Consider the following 27,019-nt stretch of genomic DNA (forward strand, 5'->3'; position numbering starts at 1 on the left):
TGAGCCACGGCGCCCGGCCATCTATTACTATTATTATTAGTTTGAGACGGAGTTTCACTCTGTCGTCCAAGCTGGAGTGCAGTGGCCCGATCTCGGCTCACTGCAACCTCCGTCTCCCGGGTTCAAGGAATTCTCCTGCCTCAGGCTCCTGAGTAACTGGGACTAGCCACTACACCGGGCTAATTTTTGTATTTTTAGTAAAGACGGGGTTTCGGGATCCAGCGGGTGCCTCAGTGTCCTTCCCCTCCCCTCGCCTGGCCTCGCGGTCCTCTCCCCGCAGCCGGACCGGAACCATGTGATCCCGGAAGTTCCGGGGCCTTTGCTGTGTGGGATAAACAGTAATGGCGGAGGCTGCAGCTCACCGAACAACAGCCACAACCTCAGGAGCAGGAGCGGCGGCGGCGGCGGCGGCAGGAGCCTCCCCCACCCGGATCCTCACAGTCACCGCCCCGTCCTTGGGGGCGGGCGGAGAGGGCGACGGCAGCTACGGCAGCGGCGGCGGCTGGACTAAACAGGTCACCTGCAGGTAGGACGTTGCGCGGCGGAGCGCCGGGCGCGGGGAGGGGGCCGCGGGCCAAGCCTGCGGCGCGGGAAGGAGGAGGGCGGCCGGCTTGCAACCGGTAGAGGCGCGGGAGGGCGGGGACCGGCGTTGTCTCGATCTCTGCAGCCCTCGCGGCTCCCGCTGCCGCCGCCGCGTTCCCCCAGTCACTGCGTCAACCCTCGCTGGGCCGCGGAGCCCTCAGCGCTGTCCGCGGAGGCCTGGCGGTGCGCGATTGCTGCGGAGCCGCGGGGCTGCACAGTCGCTTACCCTTTCCTAATCGCTGCCTGAGGTGGCTGCGAGCGCATCGGGGAGAGGTGGGCTGGCTCCTCCCCTGCCGCTGGAAGGATTCCCCCGCCGCTGCCTCTGGCTCCCGGGGCTCGAGAGGTGGTCATTTCAGGCCGGTCTCGCAGCGATCCTCTCCGGGCCTCGACACCCCGCCGAGGGCCCCGGCGAGCTTTCCTGGCTCCCGGCCCTTTCCTCTCTCCGTGCCATCCGTTTGTAACGTCTTTTCAGGTCCCTCCGCCCCCCATCCTCCGCCCAACTGTGAGAAGAAGCTTTTGTATTTCTTCTTTGTATGTTTGTCGAGGTTGGCGGTGCTGAGCTTTGTCTTAGAAGCAGGCGTTCGGGGGCCGGGGTCGTCTTCTCCACCCGCGGTTTTTTTGAGCTGCAGATTATTACCCTCCCCCAGCGCTGTGTTCCTCTTTTGAAATTTACGCATCTTCTGAAGGGAGGGAAAGGGCTGTTCGCTCCCGGAAGAGAAAGAGGTTTGGTTTTGGTTTGACGTGCGAGACGAAAATATTAGAAAAATTAAGGGATGGCGGTTGTATGGATGTGTATGCTTGTAAGAAACTACCTAGCTCTACGCAGAAGAGGGCATTTAGTTGTACGTTTTTTATATTCCGGTTTTTAAATCGTGATCAGTAGCGACTGTAAGCTTTTTTCTGTCAGTTGAATAAATCAACTGAAATGCCGGTTTTCACCTGGGTGGTATAATTTATATGCAAGTATGTAAAAATGATTCCTAATTAGAACTTGTAGTATTAAGGGTGACATTTGAAACCTTCCCAGTCTTTGATGTGATACATTTATCCTGGCGACCTTCGAAGGTCTCTCAGCCTTTGATATGATACATTTAAGGTGTGAAGGATAAGCTTAGTTATTTTACATAATGGGATGTAGAAAGCATAAACGCAATTTCAGGTCACTTGTCTTATTCGTCGGTGGATTATAAAAGTGGAATATTGCCAAGAATGATGATTTTAAAGTTTCTACTCATGGAGCGAAGTATTGGAATATCTATTTCCCTTTTACAATGCTACAGTTGATCTATATGTGCTAGTTACATCTTTTAAAAATTGAAACCGGCCTGTCAGGGTGGCTAGGCCGGCGTGGTGGCTCACGCCTGTAATCCCAGCATTTTGGGAGGCTGAGGCGGGCGGATCGCCTGAGGTCAGGAGTTCGAGACCAGCCTGGCCAACATGGTGAAACCCTGTCTCTACTAAGAATACAAAAATTAGGCCGGGCACGGTGGCTCACACCTGTAATCCCAGCACTTTGGGAGGCCAAGGCAGGTGAATCACGGTCAGGAGCTCAAGACCAGCCTGGCCAAGATGGTGAAACCCCGTCTGTACTAAAAATAGAAAAAACATTAGCCGGGCGTGGTGGCAGGCGCCTGTAATCTCAGCGACTCCGGAGGCTGAGGCAGGGAGTTGCTTGAACCCAGGAGGCAGAGGTTGCGGTGAGCCGATATCATCACACCACTTCACTCCAGCCTGGGCGAAGGTGAAACTCTGTCAGAAGAAAAAAAAAGAAAAGAAAAGAAAGAGCTTAGATTTACTCGTTTTGGGGGTTTTTTTGTATAGCTTTTGCTTGAGACAGTTTTTTTTTGTTGTGCAGATTCCTTGATAGGTCTGGGGTTTTAGTATTTGACATTGTTTTCGGTTGTTCTAGGTGCCAGCATGATCTCTTACGACGATTTTCTCCTTTAGATAGAGGAATGTCAACTATCTTTTTTTTTTTTTTTTTTTTGAGACAGAGTTTCCCTCTTGTTTCCCAGGTTGGAGTGCAATGGTGTGATCTCTACTCACCACAACCCTCGCCTCCCAGGTTTAATTGATTCTCCTGCCTCAGTCTCTGGCATTACAGATGCCTTAGTAGCTGGGATTACAGGCATGCACCACCACGCCCACCCGGCTAATTTTGTATTTTTAGTAGAGACGGGCTTTCTCCATGTTGGTCAGGCTGGTTTGAACTCCCGACCTCAGGTGATCTGCCGGCCTCAGCCTCCCAAAGTGCTGGCATTAGAGGCGTGAGCCACCACACCCGGTCTATGATCTTTATCGTACACTTTGAGCTCTCTGAGAAGAGTAGGGGCTCTATTTTATCTGCAGGGCTTTCTTTCCTCAGTTCCTGGCATAGAGCAGATACTCAGTAAATGCTTGAGTGATGTTGATAAAGTCATATATCTAGAATTACCCATTTTAACAGGAACTGTGTAAGATTCCTCTGCTTTCATTTAAAAAAAAAAAAAAAAACTTGTAAATTACCAAAGACAAAGTACTTAACAGAACACATGTGTATCTTCCGTTTTTTTGAGACGGAGTGTTCCTCTGTCGCCCAGGCTGGAGTGCAGTGGCGAGATCTCAGCCCACTGCAAGCTCCGCCTCCCGGGCTCAAGCGATTCTCCTGCCTCAGCCTCCTGAGTAGCTGGGATTACGCCCAGCCACAGGTATATTTTTCTGAAACTACCTTATTCAATCATTCAGTAAGTAAACATTGCACGCCAGCAAGGGGAGACACCATATTAGGTGTTCAAGAGAGTGCAGATGTATGTATATACTGTATTATAAATAAACATTTTCAATATGTTTGCTAGGTAAACATCCCCTAAAGAATCAGGTAGAGGTGTGTTTTAGTGTTTGTGCTGATTTCTCCCTATGGCACATCCCTCTTGTATCTAGGAATTTGACTAAAGCTATTTTCTTCACTTAGGGTGTAATCCTCTTAAGTTAGAAGTTTTGATTAGAATGTTTTTAATTGCTTGGGATCACCTGTATTTTCTTACTGGTTACATTTTTTCTAATGTTTCTCCTGGGGTTTTCATTGTGTTTTATTTCTGCCGCTTAAGTAAAACCTAAGAATACCTTTCCTCAGAAACTGTGTTATGCTGCCACCACCAGACTGTTTTTCATATCTTTTATTAGAGGAATACTAAGAAACAGAAATGCTCATCGCATCTGCTACCTTGAGTTACCTTGAGTGTGTGAGGTTAGAACAGTTAATACTTAAAGAGAAGTTGTAATTTGAATTTAGACCCCTCTTTATTAGAGTGCTTCTACAATGGTCGATGAGTGTTCTGGTAGTTGAAATATTACACAAAAACGCGTTTAATTTTTGATTTTTCAAAAAACTCTTTTCTTGATTTTTATTTTTATTTACTTTTGTTTTTTGAGATAGGGTCTCGCTCTGTCTCCTAGGCTGGAGTGCAGTGGCAGTGTCTTGGCTCATTGCAGCCTCCACCTCCCAGGCTCAAGCAATCCTCCTGCTTGAACCTCCCCAGTCGCTGGAATTACAGGCATGTGTGCCACCATCCCAGGCTAATGTTTTTTGCATTTTTGGTAGAGACAGGGTTTCACCCTGTTGCCTAGGCTGGTCTTGAACTCCTAAGCTCAAGTGTTTCACCGGCCTCGGCTTCCCAAAGTGCTGGGATTACAGGTGTGAGCCACCATGCTTGGCCTTGAAAGTTGTGGTTTTGTTTTGTTTTGTTTTGTTTTTTTGAGACGGAGTCTCTCTATGTCGCCCAGGCTGGAGTGCAGTGGCACGATCTCGGCTCACTACAACCTCTGCCTCCTGGGTTCAAGCAGTTCTGGTGCCTCAGCCTCCCGAGGAGCTGGGATTACAGGCATGTGCCATCACGCCTGGCTAATTATTTGTATGTTTAGTAGAGATGGGGTTTCACCGTGTTGCCCAGGCTGGTCTTGAACTCCTGACCTCAGGTGATCCACCCACCTCGGCCTTCCGAAGTCCTGGGATTACAGGCATGAGCCCCCGTTCCTGGCCTCAAAAGTTTTTAAAAATGTGGTTAATGTAACTTAAAAATCAGCTGGGCGTGGTGGCTCATGCCTATAATTCCAGCACTTTGGGAGGCCAAGGCAGGTGGATCACTTGAGGTCAGGAGTTCGAGACCAGCCTGGCCAACATGATGAAACCCCGTCTCTACTAAGAATACAAAAATTAGCTGGGCGCTGTGGCGGGCACCTGTAATCCCAGCCACTCTGGAGGCTGAGGTGGGAGAATCGCTTGATCCCAGGAGGCAGAGTTGCAGTGAGCCAAGATTGCACCACTGCACTCCAGCCTGGGTGACGGAGTGAGACTTCATCTCAAAAAAGAGAGAAGGAAATCCTTCTAGAAATTCTTTATCTGAGTGCTGTGATGTCCATAGTGAAATTTATTACTTGGAAACTACATAGTGGTTGTGAGAGGAAATAAGTAATAAATATTTAGATGGTATTAAAAAGGTTATGCAGCTGGGAAAGAAAAATTAATTTGCTATCGGTACCATGATTCACCATCACGTCTAGCTGTCTTCTATAGCCTTTTATTTTGTTTTTTTTGAGATGGAGTCTCAGTGGCGCAATCCTGGTTCACTGCAACCTCTGGGCCCCCCACCCACTGCAAGTTCAAGTAATTCTGCCTCAGCCTCCCGAGTAGCTGGGACTACAGGTGCGTGCCACCATGCCTGGGTAATTTTTTGGGTTTTTGTTTTTTTTTTTTTTTTGTATTTTTAGTAGAGACAGGGTTTCACCGTGTTAGCCAGGATGGTCTCGATCTCCTGACCTCGTGATCCACCTGCCTCAGCCTCCCAAAGTGCTGGGATTACAGGCGTGAGCCACCGCGCCCGGCCTAATTTTTGTATTTGTAGTAGATAGGAGGTTTCACCATGTTGGCCAGGCTGGTTTTGAACACCTGACCTCAGGTGATCCACCTGCCTCTGCCTCCCAAAGTGCTGGGATTGTAGGTGTGAGCCACCGGGCCCACCCTACAGGCTTTTATTGTTTCTTTCTTTTTTTTTGAGATGGAGTTTCGCTGTTGTTGTTGTACAGTGATGCAATCTTGGCTTGGTGCAATCGCCGCCTCCTGGGTTCCAGTGATTTTCCTCTCTCAGCCTCCGGAGTAGTTGGGATTGCAGGCTTGTACCACCACACTCAGCTAATTTTGCATTTTTAGTACGGACGGCTTTCACCATGTTGGTCAGGCTGGTCTCGAACTCCCAACCTCAGCTGATCTACCCGCCTTGGCCTCCCAAAGTGCTGGGATTACTGGCGTGAGCCACCGCACCCGGCCTTCTACCTTTTTCTAACAAGTATATATTATGTGCACAGATAGTTGGAGATAAAAAGGGGAATAAACCAGTCTTTACTCATCAGGAATTTATAATCTAGTTTGATAAACGGGATATACTCACTCATTAAAAGTTAAATATCAAAGGAAGAAATGTCACTGCAGATGAATTGATTAAATGCCGTATCTATTCTATAATTTATAGAAATTCCTAAAGAGGTTAAGATGCCTAGAGATACTCTGAGGGTGCTGTTTGGTTCTCTTGTACCCGTTACAGGGTAACTTGGCAGTTTCTTGTTCTCTATGTTGGGGGCCACTATTAGGTTTCTAAGAGGCACAGCAGTAGGGGGATTCTAGTAAATTTTGTCTTTATTACTGCACAGTGTCTGATGGAGACAGAGTCTGCACAGTGGAAGGAACTTTAGGAATAATATATGGCCCAGGTTTTCACCAAAGGCAAACTCAACTTGGGTAGTGACATTAAGGTGAATCTGGATGATTTTTTTTTTTTTGGTAGTATCATTTAAAAACAAGGCTTACCTAATAGACACATACAGAGATCATACATGTAACTTTACTATTGATTGGGTTTTTGGTTTGGGAGGGAGGAGAAATTCTTTGAGACGTATTAGACTATCATCTTTGTTTTCTCTTCTTTTTCTTTTTTTTTTTTTTTTTTTTTTGAGATGGAGTCTCTCTGTCGTCCATGCTGGAGTGCAGTGGCTCAGTGGCACGATCTCGGCTCACTGCAATCCCTGCCTCCCAGGTTCAAGCGATTCCCCTGCCTCAGCCTCCCGAGTAGTTGGGATTACAGGTGCCTGCCACCATGCCCGGCTAATTTTTTGTGCTTTTAGTAGAGATGGGGTTTCACCATATTAGCCAGGATGGTCTTAATTTCCTGACCTCGTGATCCATCCGCCTTGGCCTCCCAAAGTGCTGGGATTACAGGCATGAGCCACCACGCCCGGCCCTTTTTTTTCTTTTTGGCATGTAAGTTACACTGTTTTCATAATCTAAGGCTTATTATTATTACATATTTTTTGAGACAAGAGTCGTAGTCGTACTCCATCACCCAGGCTGGAGTGTAAAAATAGTTCGTTGTAACAATGCAAAAACAAGGGCCAGGCGCGGTGGCTCACGCTTGTAATCTCAGCACTTTGGGAGGCCGAGGTGGGCGGATCACAAGGTCAGGAGATCGAGACCATCCTGGCTAACACGGTGAAGCCCCGTCTCTACTAAAAATACAAAAAATTAGCCGGGCATGGTGGCGGCGCCTGTAGTCCCAGCTACAATGCAAAAACGGACTAATACACTTGCTTTACTCCTGTTTTGCGGTTTTCTTATCACCTCTCCTTCCTTTTTTTTTTTTCTTCCGTTTTTTTTTTTTTTGAAACAGAGTCTTGCACTGGTCCTCCCTAGGCTGGAGTGCAATGGCGCGGTCTCGGCTCACTGAAACCTCAGCCTCCCAGGTGTAAGCAATTCTCCTGCCTCAGCCTCCTGAGTAGCTGGGATTAACACATGTGCCACCACACCGGCCAATTTTTGTATTTTTAGTAGAGATGGGGTTTCACCATGTTGTCCAAGGTGGTCTCGAACCGCTGGTCTTGAACCCCTGACCTCAGGTGAGCCACTCACCTCAACTTCCCAAAGGTACTGGGATTACAGGCATGAGCCACCGTGCCCGGCCCTTTCTTTGTGCTTATTTCATGTTTATGTATTTGCTGGTTGAATATATTAGTCATAAATACTAATTGGTTTTAATATTTTCAAGGATTGGTTTTTAATCTACTTTTGTGGTCCTTTGTCTCACAGGTATTTTATGCATGGGGTTTGTAAGGAAGGAGACAACTGTCGCTACTCGCATGACCTCTCTGACAGTCCGTGTAGTGTAGTGTGCAAGTGTTTTCAGCGAGGGTACTGTATTTATGGAGACCGCTGCAGGTAAGAATTTGTTTATAAATTTGTTCAGGGGTGGGTTGGAGGAAAAATGTAAAAGACATACTTCTGATAGCTTTATATGTCACTGATTGAAAAGAATGCTTTGAAAATCACTCTTGGCTGGGCAGTGGCTCATGCCTATAATCTCAGCTCTTTGGGAGGCTGAGGTAGGAGGATTGCTTGAGCTTGGAGGTTTGAGACCAGCCTGGGTAACCTAGTGAGACCTCATGTCTACAAAATATAGAAAAATTAGCTGGGCATGGTGGTGTGCGTCTGTAATCCCAGTACTTCGGAGGCTGAAGCAGGAGAATTGCATGAACCCGGGAGGTGGAGGTTGCACGGAGCCAAGACCCTGCCACTGCACTCCAGTCTGGGCAACAGAGTGAGACTCCACCTTAAAAAAAATTGGGTAGGACTTTTCTATCTTCCTAGTTCAGAAATGACTAGGTGTATTATCTATGGATGTTAAACAAGTAACCCTCAAATTTATTTTTTATGTATTTTTTGAGACAGGGTGTTACTGTGTTGCCCAGGCTGGAGTGCAGTGGTGTGGTCACTTCTCACTGCAGCCTCAACTTACCAGGCTGAAATGATCCTCTCGCCTCAGCCTCCCAAGTAGCTGGGACCACAGGGATGCACCACCTCATTTATTTAGTTTTTTGTAGAGATATGGGGGTCTTAATATGTGGCGTAGGCTGGTCTCAGATTCCTGGGCTCAAGCAATCTTCCTGCCTTGGTCTCCAAAAAATGTCGGGATTACAGGCATGAGCCACAGAACCTGGCCCATCCCCAAATTCAGTAGGTTAAAACAGTGAACATTTACTATCTCAGTTCCTGGGGTTCCGGATTCTATGAGTGCCTTAGCTGGATCTAGCTCCATTCTCCTGCCTCAGCCTCCCGAGTAGCTGGGACAACAGGCGCCCGCCACGACGCCTGGCTAATTTTTTTGTATTTTTAGTAGAGACGGGGTTTCACCGTGTTAGCCAGGATGGTCTCAATCTCCTGACCTCTTGATCCGCCCGCCTCGGCCTCCCAAAGTGCTGGGATTACAGGCGTGAGCCACCGCGCCCGGCGCTCAGAGACTCTTATGAGATGGCAGTCAAAATTTTAGCAAGTCATCTGAAGACTTGATGGGGACTCCAGGATATTTTTTGTGTGTGTGAGATGGAGTCTCGTCCCTCTGTCGCCCAGGCTGAAGTGCAGTGGCAAAATCTCAGCTCGCTGCAACCTCTGCCTCCCGGATTCAAGCAGTTCTCCTGCCTCGGTTTCCCAAGTAGATGGGATTACATCTGCGTGCCACTATGCCTGGTATTTTTGGTAGAGACAGGGTTTCATCATGTTGGCCAGGCTAGTCTCGAACTCCTGACTTCAAGTGATCTGCCCACCTCGGCCTCCCAAAGTGCTGGGATTACAGGTGTGAGCCACAATGCCCAGCCAGGATTGTTTTTTGTTTGTTTGTTTGGGTTTTTTGTTTGTTTTGTTTAAGATGGAGTCTTGCTCTTGTCGCCCAGGCTGGAGTGCAGTGGTGCAATTTCGGCTCACTGCAACCTCCGCCTCCTGGGTTCAAGCCATTCTTCTGCCTAATCTTCTGGAGTAGCTGGGATTACAGGCGCCTGCCACCAGGCCTAGCTAATTTTTGTATTTTTAGTACAGACGGAGTTTCACCATGTTGGCCAGGCTGGTCTCGAACTCCTGACCTCAGGTGATCCACACGGTTCAGCTTCCCAAAGTGCTGGGATTACAGCCGTGAGCCATGGTGCCTGGCCCAGTATTGTTTTTAAGAGGTCTTACTCTCCTGACTGTTGGCAGGAGACTTTAAGTTCTTATTTTTTTGAGACGGAGTCTCGCTCTGTCGCCCAGGCTGGAGTGCAGTGGCGCAATCTCGGCTCGCTGCAAAGCTCCGCCTCCCGGATTCACGCCATTCTCCTGCCTCAGCCTCTCCGAGTAGCTGGGACTACAGGCGCCCGCCACCACGCCCGGCTAATTTTTTTTTTATTTTTAGTAGAGACGGGGTTTCACCGTGGTCTCGATCTCCTGACCTCGTGATCCGCCCGCCTCGGCCTCCTGAAGTTCTGGGATTACAAGCGTGAGCCACCGCGCCCGGCCAGGAGACTTTAGTTTCTCACCACGCGGCCTTTTCTTTCTTTTCTTTTTTCGAGACGGAGGTTTGCTCGTCACCCAGGCTGGAGTGCAATGGCATGATCTCAGCTCACTGCAACCTCTGCCTCCCGCATTCAAGAGATTGTCCTGTCTCGGCCTCCAGAGTAGCTAGGATTACAAGCAAGCACCACCACACCAGGCTAATCTTTTTTTTTTTTTTTTTTTTGAGACAGAGCCTAGCTCTGTCACCAGGCTGGAGTGCAGTGGCACGGCATCAGCTCACTGCAACCTCCACCTCCCAGGTTCAAGCGATTCTCCTGCCTCAGCCTCCTGAGTAGCTGGGATTACAGGCATGCACCGCCACGCCCAGCTAATTTTTTGTATTTTTAGTAGAGACGGGGTTTCACCTTGTTGAAAGGATGGTCTCCATCTCCTGACCAGCCCACACCAGCCTCCCAAAGTGCTGGGATTATAGGCATGAGCCACCACGCCCGGCCCACACTCCACTAACTTTTGTATTTTTAGTAGAGACGGGGTTTCACCATGTTGGTCAGGCTGGTTTTGAACTCCCAACCTCAGGTGATCCACCCGCCTCGGCCTCCCAAAGTGCTGGGATTACAGGCATGAGCCACCACTCCCAGCTAATTTTGTATTTTTTAGTAGAGACAGGGTTTCTCCATGTTGGTCAGGCTGATCTGGAAATCCCCACCTCAGGTGATTTGCCAGCCTCGGCCTCCCAAAGTGCTGGGATTACAGGCATGAGCCACCACGCCTTTTTTGTTGTTTTTGAAACAGGCTCTCACTCTGTCGCCCAGGCTGGAGTGCAGTGGAGCAATCTCCCCTCACCGCAACCTCCTCCTCCTGGGTTCAAGGGATTCTCCCTTCTCCTCCCAAGTAGCTGGGATTACAGGCTTGTGCCACCATGCCCAGCTGATTTTTTGCGGGCTCGCCCAGCCTAGATAAACAATTTGAGTGAACTCCAAGGTCTAAGTCAAATTGCCTATGATAACCCATTAGGTATCAGTGCTATGCACGTAAGCCTGTGATCCCAGCTACTCGGGAGGCTAAGGCTGGAGAATTGCTTGAATCTGGGAGGCAGAGGTTGCTTTGAGCGAGATTACACCACTGTGCCCCAGCCTGGGCAAGAAGAATGAGACTCTGTCTCAAAAAAAGAAAAAAGGGATGATCAAACACAATGCATCAACCTCCGGGAGCCGTATAAACCCTAACCCTAACCCAGGAAGCAGGCAAGCCTGTGTGTGAGTTTCCACTCTATTGCTGGTACCACTCGGCTCTGGCAACCCTGAAGGCCACCTTCCCCTGTTGTTACTGCATAAGGAGGAAGGAGCACTGGTTTGCAAGTCAGAAGCCTGGGCTGAAGCCTCTGCTTGAGTTCCTGCTGGCTGTGGGAATGTGGGGTTACCTTTCCTGGCTGGCCTCCTTTCCTACATGTCCAATGCAGGGGTTCCAGTCACATGCATTGGGCACCATTACATGTCCAAGCTGTGGCAGGATCTAGAAAAATGGCTGGGCTCAGGCCAAGGGGCCTTCCTGTCTGGCAGTGAAAATAAGAGGAGATACCAAGGGCCCTGAGCCTGAGTCTGGAGGAAAAGTCATGAACACAGGGCAGTGCCAGGGCCCGGGGAGCTGCCACAGAGGAGCCCACCTTGGTGACAGACACCTGTAGGCTTATCCGTGATGCCCAGTGCCCAACACAGGGAACTGGACAAACGTTTCTTGAATGACTCTTTTCCCTTCTTGGCTACCTTGAGAACCCTGATTATAATAGTTAGCCATTTTTTTTCTTTCTTTTTTTGAGTCTTGCTCTGTCGCCCAGATTGGAATGCAGTGGCAAAATCTTGGCTCACTGCAACCTTTGCCTCTCAGGTTCAAGTGACTGTCCTTCCTCAGCCTCCCTAGTAGCTGGGGTTACAGGCATGCACTACTATGCTCGGCTAATTTTTGTATTTTTACTACAGACGGTGTTTCACCATGTTGGCCAGGCTGATCTTGAACTCCTGACCTAAGGTGACCTGCCCCCTGGGCCTCCCAAAATGTTGGGATTACAGGTGTGAGCCACTGAGCCCAGCCAGATTATAATAGCCTCTTCGTGCACCAGGGGCTTTATACTCATTATCTCATTTCATTCATATGAGTTGAAGTCAGCTTATCCCCCATTTCACAGATGAGGAAACCAAGGCCCAGAGAGGTTAGGAATTTGTCCAAGGTCACACAGCTAGGAAGTAGGATTCAAACCCAGACAGCTAGGCTGTAACGCCTAGGCTCTTCTCAGGCTAATGCCCTTCCCAGGGGTCTGGGAAGCCCTGACCTGCAGCCTGTCAACTTTGTTTACCCCCCAGCCTCCAGGACATTACATGTGCACCGGCGTGGGATCCTGGAACTGGCAGGAACTGTGGGTTGTGTTGGTCCCCAAACCCCCATCGCCTGTATGAAATATGGTTGCTTTTGTGGCTTGGGAGGCCATGGCCAGCCCCGCGATGCCATTGACTGGTGAGTGCATGCCTGGGACCAGGCTACAAAATCCCTCACACTGTGGGGTAGTCAAGGCTTATGAGGAAGTACCCAAAACCGAAGCTGGGGTTTGGTCCCAGGAGATCCCAGTGTGCAGCACTACTTTGCAGGGAGGCAGAGGCCTCTTGGATAACATGGCCAATGAGGCCAGATCTTGGTACCAGCTGCCCCTTACCCTGGCCGTGGGCTGATTACGTTGCCTTAAAAAATTGGCCAGGAGCGGTGGCTCACTCCTGTAATCCCAGCACTTTGGGAGGCCGAGGCGGGCAGATCACTTGAGGTCAGGAGTTCAAGACCAGCCTGGCCAATATGTTGAAACCCCATCTCTACTAAAAATGCGAAAATTAGCTGTGTGTGGTGGCAGGCATCTGTAATCCCAGCTACTTGGGAGACCGAGGCAGGAGAATTGCTTGAACCCGGGAGGCAGGGTTTGCAGTGAGTTGAGATTGCACCACTGCATTCCAACCTGGGCGACAGTGCGAGACCCTGTCTCAAAAGAAAAAAATAATAATAATGTGACCAGGTGTGGTGACTCACACCTGTAATCTCACCACTTTGGGTCGAAGCAGGAGGATCACTGGAGCCCAGGAGTTTGAAACCAGCCTGGGCAACGTAGTGAGACCCTGTCTCTATATTAAACACGCACGCACGCACGCACGCAGCCAGACTATGCACTAGGAGCTGCCCTGGGAATCCCTTTGCGTTCTCACAACAATCCCATTTCACAGATGAAGAAACCAAGGCACAGAAATATTAAGTAACGTGTCCCGGTGCGGTGGCTCACGCCTGTAATCCCAGTACTTTGGGAGGCTGAGGCAGGAGTTCGAGACCATCCTGGCCAACATGGTGAAACCCTGTCTATACTAAAAATACAAAAATTAGCTGGGTGTGGTGGCAGGCGCCTGTAGTCCCAGCTACTCAGGAAGCTGAGGCAGGAGAATCGCTTGAACCTGGGAGGCGGAGGTTGCAGTGACCCGAAACCATGCCATTGCACTCTAGCCTGGGGTCTCGCTTTTGCCCAGGTTAGAGTGCAGTGGCACAATCATAGTGGCTCACTGCAGCCTCAAATTCTTGGGCTGAAGGGAATCCTCCCACCTCAGCCTCCCAATTAGCTAGGACTATAGGCATGTGCCATCATGGCGAGATAATTTTTTGTGTGTTTTTATTTTCTGGAGACAGAGTCTTGCTCTGTTGCTCAGGCTGGAGTGCAATAGCGCGATCTTGGCTCACTGCAACCTCCACCTCCTGGGTTCAAGTGATTCTCCTGCCTCAGCCTCCCGAGTAGCTGGGATTACAGGCATGCACCACCACACCTGGCTAATTTTGTATTTTTAGTAGAGACAGGGTTTCGCCGTGTTGGCCAGGCTGGTCTCGAACTCCTGACCTCGTGATCCACCTGCCTTGGCCTCTCAAAGTGTTGGGATTACAGGCATGAGCCACTGAGCCTGGCCTGGTGAGCTAGTTTTTAAATTTGTTATAGGGACAAGAGAGACAAGAGTCTCCTTATGTTGCCCAGGCCGGTCTCGACCCCCTGGCCTCAAGTGATCCTCCCAACTCAGCCTCCCAAAGTGGTGGGATTACAGATGGGTGCCACCGCACCTGCCCTCTAAGGAGGGTTTCATTATAAACCTACCCTGAAGGGAGGGAATCCGATTTTACGAGAGGGTGTAGCCTGGTGAGGCCTGGATGACCTCTGGAGGCAGGGGCTTGTGCCTGGTCTGAGACCTAAGGGACAAAGGGCAGACCTGAAGTTGCCCCACCCAGGCAGAGGGTACAGTGTGGGCAAAGTCAGGAAGTGGCAGGGCTTGGATCACTCCAGGAAGAGAGAGGAGTCGTGTCACAGGAGCTCGAGACCCAGACAGTGAGGCAGGCAGGCAGGGACCAAGCTTGGGCACAGCCAGGGAGGCAGGACAGGGCATGGTAGGGCCAATGGAATCATTACCCAAGACGGGGATTTTCAGGGAAACAGCTTAGATAAGGTCAGGCGTACAGTAGCTCCCACCTGTAATCCTAGCATTTGGGGAGGCTGAGGTAGGAGGACTGCTTGAGCCTGGGAGTTCGAGACCCAGCCTAGGCAACATAGTGAGACCCCACATCCACAAAAAATTTAAAAAAGGAGTTTGTGTTCCTGTAGTAGCATACTTGGGAGGTTGAGGTGGCAGTATCATTTGAGCCCGAGAGTTCAAGACTAAAGTGAGCTGATTGAGCCATTGCACTCCAGCTGAGTGACAGAGAGATACGCTGTCTCAAAGGAAATACAAATTAAAAATCCAGCCGGGCATGCTGGCGTGTGCCTGTAGTCTCAGCTATTTGGGACACTGAGGTGGGAGGATCGCTTGAGCCCAGGAGTTCAAGGCTGCCGTGAGCTATGATTGTGCCACTGCACTCCAGCCTGGGTGGCAGAGAAAGACTCTGTCTCTTAAAAAAAAAAAAAAACTTAGATAAGAGGATGTTGTGCCTCCCTGGGGGTCTTCAGTCACCCATGGTCCTGGCAAGAGAGGAGGGCCAGGAGAGAGCTTCACCCATCTGATGTCTTGCCCATGTAACATCTGCAGGTGCTGGCATCGCCACAACTGTTGTTACACTCGAGCTGAGGAGGCCGGCTGCAGCCCCAAGACAGAGCGCTACTCCTGGCAGTGCGTCAATCAGAGCGTCCTGTGCGGTGAGTCCCCAGCACCACCATGCCACCCACCCCGAGTATCCCCTGGGCATCCTGGCACAGCCAGATGACTTCCGTGCCCCTGTTGCAATAACCACTGCTTCCAACTCTCTGTAGACCACCCCTTGGGTATATCTAATGTAAGTGGTATTTATTTTATTTATTTTTTGAATCAGAGTCTCGCTCTGTCACCCAGGTTAGAGTGTGGTGGTGTGATCTTGGCTCACTACAACCTCTGCCCCCTGTGTTCAAGCGATTCTCATGCCTCAGCCTCCCAAGTGGCTGGGACTACAGGCACGCACCACCACACCCAGCTAATTTTTGTATTATTTTCAGTTGAGGTGGGGTTTCACCAAGTTGGCCAGGCTGGTATCAAACTCCCCACCTCAAGTGATCTGCCCGTCTCGGCCTCCCAAAGTGCTGGGATTACAGGCGTGAGGCATGGTGTCCAGCCCTAATGTGAGTGATCTTTTTTTTTTTTTTTGAGACAGAGTCTTTCTCTGTCCCTCAGGCTGGAGTGCAGTGGTGCGATCTCGGCTCACTGCAAGCTCCGCCTCCCGGGTTCATGCCATTCTCCTGCCTCAGCCTCCCTAGTAGCTGGGACTCAGGCCTGTGCCACCACGCCCGGCGAATTTTTTTGTATGTTTAGTGGAGACGAGGTTTCACCATGTTAGCCAGGATGGTCTTGATCTCCTGGCCTCGTGATCCACCTGCCTTGGCCTCCGAAAGTGCTGGGATTATAGGCGTGAGCCACTGCGCCCGGCCGACATGCCCTTTCTCTGTAAAGATTTCTGTGGGCAAGGTTCCCCAAAGGGCAGGGCCTGGGCCAGTGCAGTGACTGGTGACCATGTTCAGGACTCATCTCTTGTGGCTGAATTGCGTGTCTGGACAGTTGGGTCCTTCTGATTCTGCTCAGAGGGTGGTGGGCCTGGCTGGATTTCCCTAGATGAGGAAGCAGCCTCGGGTAGCTGTGATTCTTTGAGTTGGGAACAGCAAGTGGCCTGCAGACTCCCAGGGAATCGTCCCTTCCTTGAGCCTTTAGGTATTGCCCAGTATTCACCGTTTTTCCCAGAAGCCTCCAGTAGTGAGAGTCACACTTCTTACCTCCTGGAGTTGTTAAAGTAAAGAAGGACACATTAGGGTCCCTGCCTGTAAGGAACACCCAGGAGGCCTCGATACTTTTTTTTTTTTTTTTTTTGGAGACAGAGTCTTGCTCTTTCACCCAGGCTGGAGGACAATGACCTGATCTCGGCTCACTGCAACCTCCACCTCCTGGGTTCAAGCAATTCTTGGCCTCAGCCTCCCGACTAGCTGGGATTACAGACATTTGCCACCATGGCCGGCTAATTTTTTTGTATTTTTTAGTAGAGATGGGGTTTCACTATGTTGGCCAGGCTGGTCTTGAACTCCTGGCCTCAAGTGATCTGCCCTCCTCAGCCTCTCAAAGTGCTGGGATTTCAGGTGTGACCCTCTGTGCCCGGCCCTGATACTTTTTTTTTTCTTTGAGACAGTCTCTTACTCTGTCACCCAGGCTGGAATGCAGTGGGACGATCAAAGCTCACTGCAGCCTCAACCCCCTAGGCTCAAAAGATCCTCCCACTTCAGCCTTCTGAGTAGGTGGGACTACAGGCCTGCACTACCACGCCTGGATAATTTTTAAATGGTCTTGAGATGTCTTCTCGTTAGGGAGATGGGCCTTTTGGAGGTAAAGGATAAAATGAATGAGTTCTGTCATGATTCACTGTTCTAGAACTTGCATGACCTTTACTGTGTTAGCTCTTTGAATGTTCTTGAAATTTTAGACTTTCTTTGTAAACAAATGATATGTCCTTAGCATTGTATAAAAGCTGTTATGTGCAACAATGTGGAGATTACTTATCTGATTTAATAAAATACTTAAACACTGAAAAAAAATTTTTTGTGTGTGAAGACAGGGTCTTACTGTGTTGCCCAGGCTTTTCTTGAACTCCTGAGCTCAAGCAATCCTCCCGCCTCAGCTTCCCAAAGTGCTGGGTTTACAGGCGTGAGCCACTGTGCCTGGTCCCCAGATGATCTTAGCTTTGTGACCTGTGCTGTTGGCTGCTGTAGGGGCCGTGACAGAGGTGATGTGGGGCTGGATGGCCGGGGTGACCCGTGTTGGCTGCTTTCTGCAACAGTCAAAGTTCATGGTCAGACTCAGATTTCCTCTTGTCATGCCTTCCTTCCCTTCCTTCTGCTGCCTCCCACAGCCGCCCTTTGGGTCTGGGCTGGCCATCTGGCTCTGAGCAGGAAGCTAGCGTGTGCTCTTCAATTTGCTTTCTGCAGAGGAAACACCTTCCTTTGCTCAGCGTTTCCTGACCTCTCCTTCCCTGGAGTTCCGGTGTCCTTAAATGCTCTCTGGTTTCTTCTGTAGCTTACTTTCTTGCTTGAAAGGACAACGTTTCTTTGTCCTTTAAGCTTCTTATTTCTGGGCAATACAGTGGTGGTGGCAGTGGTGATTATTATTAACTATTAGTATCTGCTACTACTGTTTATTGTCTCTAGACTGTATCAGCACTTGTCACACATTGTCCCATTGAATCCTCTCCAGAACTCTTCCAAATGATGTGTTTTCCTGACTTTTAAACAAATTAAAAAAAATTTTTTTTTTTTTGAGATAGAGTCTCGCTCTGTCTCCCAGGCTGGAGTGCAGTGGCATGATCTCGGCTCACTGCAAGCTCCGCCTTCTGGGTTCATGCCATTCTCCTGCCTCAACCTCCTGAGTAGCTGGGACTACAGGCGTCTGCCACCACACCCGGCTAATATTTTTTAAAATATTTTTAGTAGAGATAGGTTTTCACCATGTTAGCCAGGATGGTCTCGATCTCCTGACCTCATGATCTGCATGCTTCGGCCTCCCAAAGTGCTGGGATTACAGGCGTGAGCCTCAGCGCCCGGCCAAAAATTTTTTGTTAAAGAAATGGGGTCTCGCTCGGTGCGATGGCTCATGCCTGTAATCCCAGCACTTTGGGAGGCTGAGGTAGGCGGATCACCTGAGGTTGGGAGATTCCAGCGCAGCCTGACCAACATGGAGAAACCCCATCTCTACTAAAAATACAAGATTAGCCAGGCGTGGTGGCAGCTGCCTGTAGTCCCAGCTACTCGGGAAGCTGAGGCAGGAGGATCGTTTGAACCCTGGAGGCAGAGGTTGCGGTGAGCTGAGATCTCTCCATTGCACTCCAGCCTGGGCAACAAGAGCGAAACTCAGTCTCAAAAAAAAAAAAAAAAAAAGAAAAAGAAATGAGGTCTCACTGTGTTGCCCAGGCTGGTCTAGAATTCCTGGGCTCCAGCAGTCCTCCCATTTCAGTCTCCCAAATTGCTGGGATTAAATGTGTGAGCCTCTGTTCCCAGGCTTTTTTTTTCTTTCTTTCTTTCTTTCTTTCTTTGAGCCTGAGTCTCGCTTTGTCGCCAGGCTGGAGTGCAGTGGTACGATCTGGGCTCACTGCAACCTCCACTTCCCAGGTTCAAGTGATTCTTCTGCCTCAGCCTCCCAAGTAGCTGGGACTACAGGTGCATGCCACCATGCCTGGCTAATTTTTGAATTTTTAGTACAGACGGGGTTTCACCATATTGGCCAGGATGGTCTTGAACTCCTGATCTCGTGATCTGCCTGCCTCGGCCTCCCAAAGTGTTGGGATTACAGGCGTGAGCCACCGCGCCTGGCCTTCCTTTTTTTTGAAACAGGTTCTCACTCTGTTGCCCAGGTTGGAGTGCAGTGGTGTGATTGTATCTCACTGCAGTGTCTACCTTCCAAGGCTCAGGTGATCTCCTGCTTCAGCCCACTGAGTAGCTGAGATTATAGGCGAGTGTCACCATGCCTGGCTAATTTTTGCGTTTTTAGTAGAGACGGGCTTCGCCATATTGTCCAGGCCGGTTTTGAACTCCTGGGCTCAAGCGATCCACCCGCGTCGGCCTCCGAAAGTGCCGGGATTACAGGCGTGAGCCACCGTGCCCAGCTTTTCTGACTCTTTTTACTGATCAGGAGACTGAAGCTTGGAGAAATTAAGTGACTTGCCCAAGTTCACATGGGGTCAAGGCCTGAATTTGAATTTACATCTGCTCGATTAGGAAGTGAGTGGTCATAGCTCTACCTGGATGGATTGTTATTTAATTGTTAAAATTTTTCAAAATAATTTTAAATTATTTTATTAAAAAAGAGACAGGGTATCATTATGTTTCCCAGGCTGGTCTTGAACTCCTGGGCTCAAGTGATCCTCCTGCCTTGGCCTCCCAAAGTGCTGAGATTACAAGTGCAAACTACTGTGCCCAGCCAGATTATTACTTAATAACCAAAACAAAGGAGGAAGTTGATGGTGGACAAGGAAGAAGATCATTGCAAAGGTTGGGGGCAGGTTGTTTGGGGAGTGTGGAGGAAGCTTTTTAAATGAGGTACCTGAGTTGGATTTTGAAGGATGAATAGGAGTTTATTAGGACAGAAAGACATTGCAGAGAGAGGATCTAGCAAGAGGTGACTGAAGAAACCATTTTTTTGACCAGCAGCTGGGGAATGCCTTGAAGGCAGGAACCACAGCCTTCCTGAATCTCCAGTGCCTGGAACACTGTCTAGAATGTTATCTGACAACAAGCTTGGTATACTTCTTTAAGTAAATGCCTGAGTTGGCACATCTGGGGAACAGGGTGGGAGAAATTGTAGGAGAAGTAGATAGGACTTGAATGTAGAAGGAAGGCCTCATGGGTCACTGCAAGGGTTGGTTCTTTTTTTTGTTTGTTTGTTTTTTGAGATAGAGTCTCGCTTTGTCGCCCAGGCTGGAGTGCAGTGGCGCGATCTCAGCTCACTGCAAGCTGCGCCTCCCGGGTGCACGCCATTCTCCTGCTTCAGCCTCTCCGAGTAGCTGGGACTACAGGCGACCGCCACCACGCCCGGCTAATTTTTTGTATTTTTAGTAGAGATGGGGTTTCACCGTGGTCTCGATCTGCTGACCTCGTGATCCACTCGCCTCGGCCTCCCAAAGTGCTGGGATTACAAGTGTGAGCCACCGCGCCCAGCCAGGGTTGGTTCTTAAAAGCAATAGGGAGCCATGGGAAGTTGTTTGCCAGCAGAAGAGAGAAGGCCATTAGATCTGCCCTATTTATTAATGCAGATATCTAAGTCTGTGAATCTTCCTCTGAGCAGGAAAACGTGATTGCTTTTAAATCCATATGGAAAGACCCTCAGTTTTACTCATGATAAAGAGAAAAGGAACTTAAACTACAGAGAGATATTTTTCACCTCAGATTGGCAGAGGTCAGAAACTTGTTATCTGCTGTGCTTTGTGAAGTAATTGCCTTTGTACCTTATCAGCTGGAGTATGAATTGATGTTCCCCATTTGGAGGGCAGTGTCTGTCTAAATGTTGCTGTAGGCACCCTTTGACCTGGCAGGTTCCTTTTTTGAAAATTTATATATATGTGAGACAGAGTCACATTATGTTGCCCAGGGTGGTGTCAAACTCCTGGGCTCATGGGATCCTCCCACCTGGGCCTCCCAAAGTGCTGGAGTTACAGATGGGAGCCACCACACCTGGCCGAGAAAGTGATCTTATCAACACTCTTGCTTGAGTGTGAAATCAGGCTCCTACCAAGCTGTTTAGTCAATGCTGCATTGTTTGTAAGAGCAACACCAATGCCAAGTCCCCAGGAGACCGATGGAAGTCAAGTTCATCCCTACAATAGAACACAAAGCAGCCATAACAAAGAGTGAGGAAAGTGTTCATGTATAATGGGGGATGATCTTTAAAATCTGTGATTAAGAGAAAAAAGCAAAGTACAGAACATTATGTAATGTATGCTTCCTTCCATTTGATAACAGAAGATATATATTTACTTTTGTTATTTCTGTATAAAATATTTTCTGAAAGAAGACATAAGAAACCCATGATCATTGCCTCTAGAGAGAGGAACTGAGGGGAAGGGCTTAGGGAATGGAATGAGAAGACTTGTCCGTTTTACCTCTGTGTTCAAAAGGAGTATCAAGAATAAAACACATCTACGTTACTGATAAAGATCAGTTTCCAAAGGCTGTGTGCGGTGGTTCACACCTGTGATCCCGGCACTTTGGGAGGCCAAGGCGAGTGGATTGCTTGAGCTCAGGACTTTGAGACCAGCCTGGGCAACGTGACAAAACCCCATTTCTACTAAAAATACAAAATTAGCTGGGCATGGTGGTGTGCGCCTGTGGTCCTAGCTACTCAGGAGGCTGAGGTGGGAGGATTGCTGGAGCCTGAGAGGTTGAGGCTGCAGTGAGCTATGATTGCGCCACTGCGTTCCAGCCCGGGCAAAAGAGACCTTGTCTCAAAAAAAAAAAAAAAAAAAAAAAAAAAGAGTTCAGTTTTTAATATTAGCTAAGTAAAAAAAAGCAAGGTATAGAATAGAGTATCGTGGTGGCTTTTGCGGCAACAAAATAGGTCGTATTTGGAATATATCTGGAAGAACGTAAGATGTTAGCATTGGTAGCTTTCCTGTAGGGTAGGATTGGGGGGCTGTTAGTTTGGGGAGAAAGACATTTTTCACTGTATACCTTTTTGAGTAATTTGGAAGAGTTTTAAGCACACAACTATATTACCTATTAAAAATAATTACAAAGAGGAAGACATGGGTGGATGCATGGATGGATGGTTGGGTGGGTAGATGGATTGATGGGTGAATGAATTGGTAGGTGGCTAGGGTGGATGGATGAATTGGTGGATGGGTAGGTGGATGGATGAATGAATTGGTGGGTAGGTGGATGGATGAATGAATTGGTGGGTTGGTGGATGGGTGGATGAATTGGTAGGTGGGTGGATGGATGGATTGATGGGTGAATGAATTGGCAGGTGGGTAGGGTGGATGGGTGAATTGGTGGATGGGTAGGTGGATGGATGAATGAATTGGTGGGTAGGTGGATGGATGAATGAATTGGTGGGTTGGTGGATGGGTGGATGAATTGGTAGGTGGGTGGATGGATGGATTGATGGGTGAATGAATTGGTAGGTGGGTAGGGTGGATGGATGAATTGGTGGATGAGTAGGTGGATGGATGAATGAATTGGTGGGTTGGTGGATGGGTGGATGAATTGGTAGGTGGGTAGCTGAATGGATGAAGTGGTTGGGGGGTGGATGGATGAATTGGTGAGTGGGTGGGTGGATGGATGGATGGATGGATGGGTTCATGGTTGGGTGATAAATATATCCATGGGTATACATATGGATGTGTACATAGATAATTCTCTGGCTGTGGTGGGGAGGACTGGCTGTGGTGGGGAGCACTGACTGTAGCAGGGAGGACTCAGTGGGACAAGGAGAGGCTGGAGGCAGGGAAGACTTAGGAAGCAATTGCAATAGTCCTGGCAAGGAATAATTTGGGGCTAGGATCAGGTCAATTCAATGTTTAACATTGGAACTATGTCTCTTGTGTATATAACTGCCTATGTCAAGTCTTGGTATTGTTTTCTTTCTAGCAGGGCACATTCCTTTGGAATGAGCTTTTACTGGCAACTCCCCAGAAGCTGTTCTGTATGTAATGACCACCAACAGTTTAATCCTTTTTTTAGCCATCACCTTAGGAATTAACAGTAGTATGAAATCCATTAAAATAATCAGTCTTTGAGATGTCATGCCTTCTCAACGATCAACTTCTTCTTTACAAGGCTGTATTCCCAATGTGCCAGGCCAAAAAGACGTGAACTTTGTCCTTTTTAGGGTTTGCGTCTTGATATTTCCTAGCTAAATCTCTTTGTATGTGTTGGCCTTGTAAGGTTTACTTTTTTTTTTTTTTGAGATGGAGACTCAACTGTGTTGCCTAGGCTGGAGTGCAGTGGTGCAATCTCGGCTCACTGCAACCTCTGCCTCCCGGGTTCAGGTGATTCTCCTGCCTGAGCCTCCCGAGTAGGTGGGATTACAGATGTGCACTAGCATGCCTGGCTAGTTTTTATGTTTTTAGTAGAGATGGGGGTTTTGCCATGTTGGCCAGGCTTATCTCAGACTCCTGACTGCCTGCCTAGGCCTCCCAAAGTGCTAGGATTACAGGCATGAGCCACCGCGCCCAACCTAATAACTAGATCTCTTTAGTTATTGGAACATGTATATTTTGATCAGATTGACACATTTTTTTTTTTTTAAGTGAAGTGATCTTATTTCCCTCATTTCTCATTTTTAACATTTTTTTTTTTTTTTTTGACATGGCTTTAAAGCTGTGTGGAGCTGTAGGGGTCTGGGTTCCTTGACATTCCATGAGGGTCTCACATGATCGTAGGAGGGCTGTTGGAATCAGAGCTATTTGGAGGACGCATAGGCCGGTAGGATGGGAAGGCTGGGGGAGAAGTGGGCTTTTTGGGGACCACAGCCAACTGGACAACTGGGCCTAATCTAAAGACCGGCCCCTCCCAGCTCCTACCGATGGTCATGTAGCAGGCCCAGCACCACCAGATTTTCTGTTTTTTTTTTTGAGACACAGTCTTGCTCTGTTGCCAGGCTGGGGTGCAGTGGCACGATATCAGCTCACTGTAACCTCCGCCTCCCGGGTTCAAGCGATTCCCCTGCCTCAGCCTCCTGAGTAGCTGGGACTGCAGCCTGTGCAGTACTGTGCCTGGCTAATTTTTTGTATTTTAGTAGAGATGAGGTTTTACCATGTTGGCCAGGATGGTCTCGATCCGATCTCCTGACCTTGTGATCCTCCTGCCTCGGCCTCCCAAAGTGCTGGGATGACAGGCATGAGCAACTGCACCCAGAAGATTTTCTGTTTTTTAAAGTTATGCCAGAGACCGGGCGCGGGGGCTCACACCTGTAATTCCAACACTTCGGGAGGCGGAGGTTGGCAGACCACCTGAGGTTTAGGACTTCGAGACCAGACTGGCCAATGTGGTAAAACCTTGTCTCTACTGAAAATTCGAAAAAATTAGCCGAGCGGGGTGGCAAGTGACTGTAGTCCCAGCTACTTAGGAGATTGAGGCAGGAGAATCACTTGAACCTGGGAAGCAGAGATTGCAGTGAGCTGAGATTGCTTGAAACTGGGAAGCGGAGATTGCAAGTGAGCTGAGATCACGCCACTGCATTCCAGTCTGGGTGACAAAGCAAGACTGTCAAAAATAAATAAATAAATAAATAAAAAGCCGGAAATCAAATTTTAAATGTTTGGAGCTAATCTAATTTTTTTTTTTTAAATAAAAAGTATGCCTAAAACAACAGCAATAATGACAAGCCATCTATGGGCCAAACTGTGGGTGGGGAAACCTATTTTGTGCTTCTTATTTTATCCGATCGAATTGTGGTGGAGATAGGAAATTGAGACCCCAAAAGGGTAGTAAGTTTTCCCAAAGTTGTTTAGTCAGTTGCCAGATTATGGCTTGAATTAAATTTAAATTCTTCTGCTGGGCATGGTGGTACACACCTGTAGTATAGTGTTTGGGAGGCAGAGGTGGGAGGACTGTTTGAGCCCAAAAGTTCAAGGCACAGGAAGCTGTGATCTTACCACCACACTTCAGCCTGGGCAACGGAGCAAGACCTCATTTCAAAAAAAGAAAAAAAAGAAAAATTTAAATTCTTCATTACAGAACAGCTGATGGTGGAAGTTTATTCTTGGGCAGGTACATCTGATCTATTTATGTGTGTATCTATGAATTTATCTATTTGGCATGGCTCTTTAACAAAATACAGGCTTTTTTTTTTTTTTTTAAGTAAAAGTAATTGAAACAAAATTTGTTTCCAAGGCTGGACAGCTCAGTGGTAAAATGCAGACTTGAACCACATTGCCTGAGTTTGAATTCAGCTCCAGAGCTTACCAGCTGTGTGATACTGGACACAGTATTTAACCCTTCTGTGCCTGAGTTTCACATCTGAGAAAGGAGATGATAAAAATACTTAGAGAATGAGAGGAGATAATACACATGAGGTACTTAGAATAAAGTCTGGCACACAGAACTGCAATTTGGTTGTTATCCCTGGTGGTGGTGGTGGTGGTGGTGGTGGTGGTGGTGGTGGTGGTGATGATGGTGACGGTGGTGGTGGTGGCGGCGGTGGTGATAGCAGTGATGATTGTGGTGATTGTGGTGGTGGTGATGGCCGTGATGATGGTGGTGATTGTGGTGGCGGTGATGCTGGTGATGGTGGTGGTGGTGGTGATGATGGCGGCGGTGGTAGTGATGGCCATGGTGGTGGTGGTGGTGGTGGTGATGATGGCAGTAGTAGTGATGGTGGTGGTGATTGTGGTGGAGGTGATGGTGGTGGTGGTAGTGGTGGTGGTGATGGCAGTGGTGGTGGTGATGGCAGTGGTGGTGATGGCATTGATGGTGGTGGCAGTGATATTGGTAATGGTGATGATGGCAGTGGTGGTGATGGTGGTGGCAGTGGTATTGGTGGTGGTGATGATGGTGGTGATGGTGATGATCGCGATGGTGATGATGGTGGTGGTATGGTGTTGGCAGTGATACTGGTGGTGGTGATGATGGCGGTGATGATGCTGGTGGTGGTGGTGATGGCGGTGATGGTGTTGGCAGTGATATTGGTGGTGGTGATGGTCATAGTGGGGGAGGTGATGGTGATTAATGAAGATGATTAGAAAGTCCTCCGTTCACAGGGTCAGAGTGATCTAGATGACACAGGGTTCTTCGGTTACAAGAGAATATCCTTCAGGGTTCCTTTAAATGGCTGTCTCTGTCTTTTATACTACAGTGGGATTTGCCCATAGGTTCTGGGGACTGTTAATGTGAGATGAGATGCTACATACCTTTTTGTTGTTGGTGGGGTGTTTTTGTGTGTATGCACTGTTGTGTGTGTGAGACAGGGTCTCGCTCTGTTGCCCAGGGTGTAGTACAGTGGCATGATCTCAGCTCATTGCAACTTCTGCCTGCCAGGCTCAGGCAATCCTCCCACTTCAGCCTCCTGAGTGGCTGGGAATACAGGCACGCTCCATGCTCAGCCACTTTTTGTGTTTTTCATAGAGGCAGCATCTCACTATGTTGCCTAGGCTGGTCTCGAACTCCCGGCCTAAAGTAGTCTGCCCACTTGGCCTCCCAAAGTGCTGGGATTACAGGCATGAGCCACGGCACCTGACCTGTATGCTCCTGTTAAGAGAGCTTTATTTTTATTTACTTATTTTGAGACAGGGTCTCTGTTGCTCAGGTGGGAGTGCAGAAGACACCACATACCTTTATCCCTCATTCCTCATTTCTTAGTCTTTCTGGCTACTGATCTTTTGAGTCTGCGTGTTCATCCTGAGAGGTCCTTGGATATATAGGAGGCTTGTCTGTTTCTTCAAACCCCGTGGCAGCTGGTTTCACGCTCCAGGCACGTTCCTGTCCTCTGGGGTGTGTCCTGCTGACCCCTTCGTCTGTGTTTGTGTTCGCAGGACTGGAATGTCACGTGGTATACCAGCAACCCCGACTTCACCAAGTGCTTTCAGAGCACGGTCCTCGTGTGGGTGCCTTGTTTTTACCTCTGGGCCTGTTTCCCCTTCTACTTCCTCTATCTCTCCCGACATGACCGGGGCTACATTCAGATGACACCTCTCAACAAAACCAAAGCTGTAAGTCACCGGGGGGGGGGGGGGTTTCGTTGTGGGGGGTGGGGAGGTGCACCTGGACGGGGAGTGATGGTTGGTGAGAACTGACATTTTTCTTCTACTTAGTTGGCCCTAAGTTCCTTCTTCTAGAAGGCAGAAGAATAATGTGGGAGGTGAAAACTGGAGCTCTGGAGACAAATGTGGGTACAAATCTTGGCTCTGCCACTTAGTATTTGGCCTTCAGCCAATTTTTTTTAACCTCCCCAAGCCTCAGTTTCCCTGTTTATGCAACAGGAATGATAGGATTGTTCTCAAGGCATTACTGGGAGATTATCAGCTCTTCTCCTCTTACTGAGGCGATCTCCTTTTTATTTAATTAAATATATGTATATAGATTTTTTCTGGCTAATTTTTAATTTA

At 48.7% G+C, this 27,019-nt stretch overlaps 1 protein-coding gene across 2 annotated transcripts; it reads left to right on the forward strand.

Moving 5' to 3' along the window:
• The first annotated feature begins 303 nt into the window (after positions 1-303).
• LOC115833785 (E3 ubiquitin-protein ligase makorin-1-like) lies at positions 304-26,609 on the forward strand. 2 transcript variants are annotated; one of them, XM_030808612.1, is made up of 4 exons: positions 304-526; positions 7,694-7,822; positions 15,007-15,113; positions 26,447-26,609. In XM_030808612.1, the coding sequence occupies exons 1-4, from the start codon at positions 342-344 to the stop codon at positions 26,578-26,580; spliced, it is 555 nt and encodes a 184-aa protein (XP_030664472.1). In that variant the 5' UTR covers positions 304-341; the 3' UTR covers positions 26,581-26,609. The 2 variants fall into 2 exon arrangements, with proteins under 2 accessions (XP_030664472.1, XP_030664473.1); XM_030808613.1 differs by lacking the exons at positions 15,007-15,113; positions 26,447-26,609 and adding an exon at positions 12,280-12,458.
• The last annotated feature ends 410 nt before the right edge of the window (positions 26,610-27,019 follow it).

This window comes from Nomascus leucogenys, unplaced genomic scaffold, assembly GCF_006542625.1.
Source record: "Nomascus leucogenys isolate Asia unplaced genomic scaffold, Asia_NLE_v1 000025F_20173291_qpdss1sc, whole genome shotgun sequence".
Classification (NCBI taxonomy): domain Eukaryota; kingdom Metazoa; phylum Chordata; class Mammalia; order Primates; family Hylobatidae; genus Nomascus; species Nomascus leucogenys.